This window comes from Juglans regia, chromosome 4 (assembly GCF_001411555.2).
Source record: "Juglans regia cultivar Chandler chromosome 4, Walnut 2.0, whole genome shotgun sequence".
Taxonomy (NCBI): domain Eukaryota; kingdom Viridiplantae; phylum Streptophyta; class Magnoliopsida; order Fagales; family Juglandaceae; genus Juglans; species Juglans regia.
Window position 1 is genome coordinate 18,390,867 of NC_049904.1, and position 7,306 is coordinate 18,398,172.

Consider the following 7,306-nt stretch of genomic DNA (forward strand, 5'->3'; position numbering starts at 1 on the left):
TTAAAAAAGTTGTAATAATGAGTTGAAATAGATTTAGGTACCAAACGAAACCTAAATAATAAAAATAATTTTCCAATCTAACATGTCAGATCAAATCACATCAGTACATAAATTTACTTTCATAAAAGGAAACTGCTATGGGTCTCGAATTCGGGACCCAAAATGTGTCCCGAATAACTTTTTTTTTTCATGTATTTTTTTAATCATCATAAATACTTTTTAAAAAATAAAAAATTACAACATTATTAAAAAATATTTTTTTAATCATTTGGTAAAAAAAATAAAAAAATCTCAATCGAGACACATTTTAGATTCCGAATTCGAGACCATTTCCCTTCATAAAATCTCCTCTATGACCAAAACATTTCTCAATTGAAAAACATAGGTATTGGGCTTCGATCATGCTGAATTCTGACAAAAGGACATAGCTAATTTTAATTTAGCATTAGAACGAGGAATATATAGTCATTGAAAAACACTATTATGCTTCCTTTGTTTGACACCTCTATTTAATCGTTGGTCTTTTTTTTATTTTTACTTAAGAAAGTAATTTTAAATATATTGATATATTTTTTTTTATTTTTTAAATATATTTAAATATGTGAAAAAAAAAAAAAAAAAAAAAAATTTTTACGCTGGGCATACCGCCCAGCGGTCAAGTTGGGGCGGCAGAGGACTTTTTACCATAAATCGTATCATTTGTCTCATCAATGTCATAATACCACATGCACAGGACATGTAAAGCACGCACCTTTTACGAAAGAAATTAGCAAGTAGGTTCATGGAGGACGTAAACGTTGTAAGGAAACTTCAACAGATTTGACCATTAAAAAAAAAAGTACAAATACTCAATTTCAGCACTATAGTATCCAAGATGCAAGCTTTTGGCTAGCTTTGTGGAGCACATGGCAGCAACATTTGCATTGACTTGCAAGGCTCGGCTGGAATGAGGTATTTTCACTTATATGTTACCACTGATATACTGCTGACTGACTGCTGAGGTACCGTTCTTATTTTAGTACCACTGAGTGAGCTCCCAATATGCAAACTAACAACCTGGACAAAGTAAATGAGTTCCCAAAAAAATTTGGAAAAATAAAGTCGATCACTGGTCGTCGTCACTTTCATAGTTTTGGCAGAGCGATAGTAGTCCTGTACTTGTATCAGCAATTTTATGCTCTTGGCTATTATCTCCCAGCCTGGCCGGATTGTTACCACCGGAGGTCACAGCCTGTAGTGCACTTGTATTGGTTCTAGCCCCTTGTTTGTTCCCTTCCATTTTCACTAAATTACTGTTATCGGAAGCGGTTTCCTGACCGAAATCCTTACTGCTGAAGACTTGAATACAAACTTGGGATTGTCAGCAGCCCCTGAACCACCTAGATTTTCTGTTAACAATTTATAAACATGAATATAAATTTGTAAGTCTCCAAAGGAAAATATTGTCGAGTTTTGGCAAGCGTCCAAATATAATTTGTCGTGGTGTGACAAACAGGTATCAAATCAATATTTTCCACCATTAATCTAATATTAAAGAATAAAGGGATCAATTTGTTATGTGAAGCATGCCCAATATATGATATATTTTTCTAAAATTTATTACAGCAGGGACTAACGTATAATTAGTGCAATGCCAGGTATTATCTCTAAAATAGATTACTTGAACAAACCCAGAGAAACTGAAAAAGAAAATAACATGAGTTAAACTCGAGTACTATATTTACATTGCCCTTTGGACAACAATGATACCATTTAGGAGCTAATGGCTACAATGGTATTAAGATGTCAATAACAGTGGTAGTGCACTCCAATTTCTATACTAGGAATAGGGAAAGTATCTGATACCTTTGTTGGTGGAGCTGTCAACAAAAGTGGCTTTTGTCAAAGAATCTGTTGGGTTGCCAAGAGGCTCTTCAGAAACCTTTCTCCTCTGCATTGAAATCATGTACAAACACAAGTTCAAATCTTTTCAGCATAATTCTAATTTCATACAACTATTAGCTTCCAGAAGATATTGGCTTACAAACCCTGTAACTTTTTCTTCGCCATCCTATAATTTAAAATTATAGTCCACCACTTAATATAAACAATTTACATGTATTTCAAATCTTTCCAGTATCAAATGACTCCTACTTAAAAAACTATAAGAACCCATTATAAAATTCTGTTCAAATTATATCACGAAGAATTGCACAAGAATAGACGTTTTTTCACCCTCAAAATGACGGATCTTTTTTTTTTCAAAATGATAGATTCAATCCATACTTACAAAACGAACTTAGGAAACACAAACCATCATTACAGCATCACCATACCTTCAGATTATCACCAGATGTTTCACCATTGCCACTTGAAAGCTGAATCATATCTCCATCATCGTCAAAATCTTCATCATGAATTCTTCGAACAAAATCTATTGGCTTCTGCAAAATATTTTCAACATAGTTAAGAGGCAAACATCTCACCTACAAAAGAAAGGAGGGGGAGGGGGTGGCTGACATTGGAGGTAACTAATAGAAGTAAAATTTCTGTACTAACATGAAATATTGATTTTATAAGTGCTTCATCCTCTTCTTCCAACCTTTTCTCCTGCCAGCATAAAAATCAATTAATACAGTCAGAACCAAATGATAATAATACAGAGAGACAGAGAGAGAGAGCAAAATAACCTAGAAATATTAACTACAATATGAACAAATATTTATGCAAAGAGGCCAAAGTTCCACTTCTAGAAAAAGGACAAACTGTAGAAATTTTTTATAAGTAAAAGGACAAACAGTAGAATTAGTTTATGTGAATCAAAAGATAAACCAATTACAGTAAAATAGTCTTATATACTGTTTGAACAAGTGGATTTTACTATAGAATGGAGTGAAGTAAATAATTATGGATGTACGTGAACAAATTTCCCCCAAGAAGTTTACAGTGTAAATACAATTGTCGCAGTTAACTAAACAACTTCTCATAGACAGGAATACTGATGCATTCCAGGCAGCTAAAACCAGTGACCCACAATTGAAGCAACATAGAAGAGATTTGATCCAGTGGCTGGTTGAAGAAAGATACTAGACAGGGAAATCAATCCATTTGTTTATTATGCTTGACCATGGATAAGTACTCACTCACAATATGCATGAGAAAAGTCTTGAACATGCAACTGTTCACCCTACAAAAGAGCCCAACCAACACAATGAAAGTGACTGTGCAGCCCAGTGGGATTTAGTAACGAGAGAGATCCGATATACTTTTGCACTTAAGGAGCAAAACTGATCTAAACACAGAGCGCACATTAATCATACCTTTTCCCCGGCTGTGCGCTGCAAGGCCTCAAGCATGGCATCTACACTCACAGTAGCATGTCTAGACTGCAAGACAAGAAAAAAAGGGGGGGCATTAGTATCAAACTCATATTGACCTCAGGTTCAAACCAGGCGTAAATTGATTAATAAAGCAATAATGTTATACAACATGATGATGATCTAAGGCAATATGTCTACAATTACGAAAGCTATTTGAGCCCTGGATTCCATTCCTCTCACTGTTAAGTGGATACTTGATTAAATAAAACCCATTTACTAAAGAAAGTACCTTCATAGACTTCATCTCATCTAGCGCAGCAAGGATATCCATCTCTCTCTTTGAATCCAAGGTTCTGTTCTCTAATGATTTCATAGCATCTCCCATCTCCTCAGCATCTCTTTTCTGTTTTTCGATCTCTGTTACCTGACGAAAAGAACAATTTATTGACAAAGTCACAAGTTATGTTGATAACAACACTGGGGATCTGGCCACATAATATTTAGTTGTGCACAGGAAGCTCTAGGGCATGTTTGGTAAGTTAATTTCTCTAATTGTTGAAAATTCTTTGAAAGGGAATTTTGATATGTATTCTTGGAAAGAAAAATTTCTATAGAATGAAAAGTTTTTTGTATACAAGCTTTATGACATGTTTATATTGAGTTTGGTCAAAGTGGGTAGAAAGAACAAAGAGTTGCAACGATAAAAATGTTTTGCAATGGATTTTGTATTGAATATTCCGGATTTGTGATTTTTATGTCCCAAAACCGAGGTAAATACTCGGATGACAAAAATGTTTGGGTGATGATTTTTTTTTTTACGATTTTAAAGATGTTTGAAATGAAAGAGACCTTTCTCAAACCAAACATGCTTCAACTTTTTACCTCGTCCTCTTCACGCCAAGGCTCAAAATTCCGTGTGGCACCAGACTCAACAATATAGTCTGAATTTTTTGGATCTGTCTTCATCGCAAGCTCCGCAGAACACTTTGTACATTTGAAGTAGAATCGAAAGATTTGAATTCCTAAATATGTCTGCAACCGATTAAAGATAAGTGATCTTGTTCATTAAACATCACATATTCAAATCTCACATGAAGAAACCAGCAAAACAAGTACAAACCACTATAGAAAACCAAGAAGGAATATTAACCACGAGGATAGTAGAAGGAATATTAACCACGAGGATAGTAGTAAAGCTGAGGCTCATGCATTTAAGACACTTTCTTTGCTCTAAACAAGCTATATCATAAGTATGTGGTACAAAAAATTATAGATCTGTGGTTAATGTCCTCTATCTGGAAAAGGAAAAGCAACATTAACATATTTAAAGCCAGACAAGTTCTTCATATTTAGCTTTTCACACTGTTTTGGGGGAAAATGTTCTGGCAACACAGCAAGTTTCTTTTGAGTCATATCCCATATAATCCTCACTTCAAGGCACTGGACAGGTCATATCATCACACTTAACGATATAGGGAAATTGAAATTAAACAATTTACAACTGCCAACATGGAATACAGGACTAGGATAGGCTGGGTTTTATAGATGATATGGAGTTAAGACTGACCAATAAAATAGTTACAGGTTTAAAAGAACATTAATTAAAAAAATACAACGGCCAAATATTTAGAGCAGGGCATTTTGTTGACTTTCAGGCTTCGTTTGTTTTCACAACTCCTCTCAACTCATCTCATCTCATCATTACAATTTTATCAAATTTCCACACAAAATAAAATAAACAATTCAACTTTTTTAATTTCCAAAACAAAAATAATATTAAAAAAATATATTCTAACAATATTTTATTAAACTTTTAACTTTAATCTCAACTCATCTGTGAAAACAAACAATGCCAATTGACAAATACAAACAAGAAAGAAATAAACTTCAATCTCTTTGCTCAAGAAAACAAAAAAAAAATAGACAATCAAAATAAGCAAGTGTTAACAGGTAAAAAATCTCGAATAATGTAAAACGGGCAGTCCTAGAGTTGACAAGTATAATCCAATATAAGAGTAACATCAACTTTCAATTTAGGTAGGAAGCCCTAAAACAAAGAAAGGGGATACATACCTCGCCTATGACATCCTCTTTACGGGAATTGAACTTGGTGCCCTTGTAGATGTAATTACCGCAGGTGTTGCAGCGAATGCTCATGGGAAGCATCATGCGCACTTTCATCTGCTGGTTCTTCGGCCTCCGAACCCTCGGCAGCTTCGACGGATCGAAGTCCGGGGGATAGTACTTGTTTAGAACCTTTCTTTCTCCCATCCTTCAAACAAATTCCCCAAGCAGCACTTCTGATTAGGCTTCGAGAGGACTACAATCACCAGATGTGAAATACTCAATATATATTGACTATATATATATATATATATATATGACTGCTTTCTCATAACTTTCTATATAGAGTTCTGCAACAAAAAATGTAAAATTTAAATATTTCATAGTTAAGGATCAATTTTTCCCATGGTTTTTTTTTTTTTTTATCGATATATGCAAAAGTAAAAAATAAAAAAAGATTCTCAGTTACACCCAGTAAAAGAAAGAACTTAGGCATAGATTCACAATAGATTAAGATAGCAACAAAAACAACAAGTTTTCAGAAACAAAGAATATATATAAGGCCGAGACAGAGATCTAAACTCCATCTAGCCAGAATGTAAAACTATGGACTTAAAAGAGAATATAAAATTGAACCTCAAACCAATAGAAGAGAACTAAAGTCATAAAAAACTGAATAAAATAGAATGAGAAGAGGGTATATAGTACCAAACTTGAGTAGATGCTGGAATCGTTTTTGTCAGACAAACCAAATGCGTTAAGGGCTTGCAACCAAAAAGGGTAAGTGATCCTGTGATCCTAACCCATTTTGGTCTGTCATGGAAATTACTGTAGATCCAAATACGAGAGGATTGAAGCGAAAAACATCTCATACGCAGTTATGGAGAAGATAATGGCATAAGAAAGATTCTCTTACACGCAGTTATAGCCTTGTCGACGATGGTTCCCTTATCAGTGTGACTAGGGCCACTGGTGACTGGCGACGGGGCCGGGCGATGAGGAGCGGAGGGGGAAGGTAGTTGACAAGTGTCACACGCCAAGAAGAAGAAGAAGCAAAGAAGTCAAATCGTAACCCATTTATACAATCTTGGGCTTCTAATCAAGTAGCTACAATCACGGGCTTCACCCATTTAACTAAAGCCCAGCAAACTAATCACATATGCACGTATGCTTCTGAAACACACCTCACGTGCGTAGACATCATTGGTATGCAACATTACAGAATCACTCTCTTTGTTAATAAATAATCAATCCTGCTAATTTCGAAAGTGAAGAAATAAAGAACTTTTCATAAAACCAAAAATCTTATTTCTTTATTTTTAAATATTTTTTTTCTTTAGGTATGTGAATTTGTTTGGTACACTAGTTCCGTAAGATACCACATATAAATTGAACCAATATTCATAAGAAGAATTATATGCATCAACGACTATTTACTTTCATATTTTGCATCTATAATTTTTTTTCATAGAATGTAAGGGTGTTTCTCATAGGATATATAGTATTTTTTTATAGAATGTGAGATGTGGAGTAGTGAATAGTAACTGATGAGAAGAATTTTTCTATTCATAAATCCGAACACTTCAAAGGTGGCTTAACCTCCAGGCAACAGAGTTAATAAGTTTTCTCGATGAGTCCAATGGCAATCCCTTAAGTCCCTCGTTACCATCTTAATTGTAAAGTCTCTTCAAAGTGAAAAGATAAATATATAAAATAGAATCTACAACAATAAATGATATAAGAGTTACTCATGTATCTATGTCTCGCATTAATCTTTAATTTAAAATATTTTCTTTTAACTCATGTATGTATCTCTTGGAGGTGCTGTCCATTGTAGAGTGGGACTTGTATTGTTACACCTAACTTTGGATTCTTGTGAAACACCTCTTTGAGGTCCTCCAGATTCTTTTTTGATGGAACCACCAGTGTGCTAGGATGTAGTG

General features: G+C 34.3%; 1 protein-coding gene across 3 annotated transcripts; it reads right to left on the reverse strand.

Moving 5' to 3' along the window:
- Nucleotides 1-673: 673 nt before the first annotated feature.
- Nucleotides 674-6,419, reverse strand: LOC109011793 (splicing factor YJU2-like). 3 transcript variants are annotated; one of them, XM_035689558.1, is made up of 10 exons: nt 6,280-6,419; nt 6,077-6,191; nt 5,373-5,619; nt 4,182-4,331; nt 3,589-3,723; nt 3,300-3,365; nt 2,539-2,589; nt 2,316-2,423; nt 1,846-1,930; nt 674-1,388 (listed from the first exon to the last, which is right to left on the reverse strand). In XM_035689558.1, the coding sequence occupies exons 3-10, from the start codon at nt 5,568-5,570 to the stop codon at nt 1,285-1,287; spliced, it is 897 nt and encodes a 298-aa protein (XP_035545451.1). In that variant the 5' UTR covers nt 5,571-5,619; nt 6,077-6,191; nt 6,280-6,419; the 3' UTR covers nt 674-1,284. The 3 variants fall into 3 exon arrangements, with proteins under 3 accessions (XP_035545451.1, XP_035545450.1, XP_035545449.1); XM_035689557.1 differs by having other exon boundaries at nt 6,072-6,191; XM_035689556.1 differs by lacking the exon at nt 6,077-6,191.
- Between the last annotated feature and the right edge of the window lie 887 nt (nt 6,420-7,306).

What these genes read in the sequence shown, in the direction of transcription:
- LOC109011793 (XM_035689556.1), bottom strand. Translation starts at nt 5,570, where the DNA reads ATGGGAGAAAGAAAGGTTCTAAACAAGTACTATCCCCCGGACTTCGAT. An exon ending in CTTGGCGTGAAGAGGACGAG is followed by an intron (nt 3,724 to 4,181) that starts GTAAAAAGTTGA and finishes TCTTTTCGTCAG; the next exon opens with GTAACAGAGATCGAAAAACA. An exon ending in ATGAGATGAAGTCTATGAAG is followed by an intron (nt 3,366 to 3,588) that starts GTACTTTCTTTA and finishes CTTGTCTTGCAG; the next exon opens with TCTAGACATGCTACTGTGAG.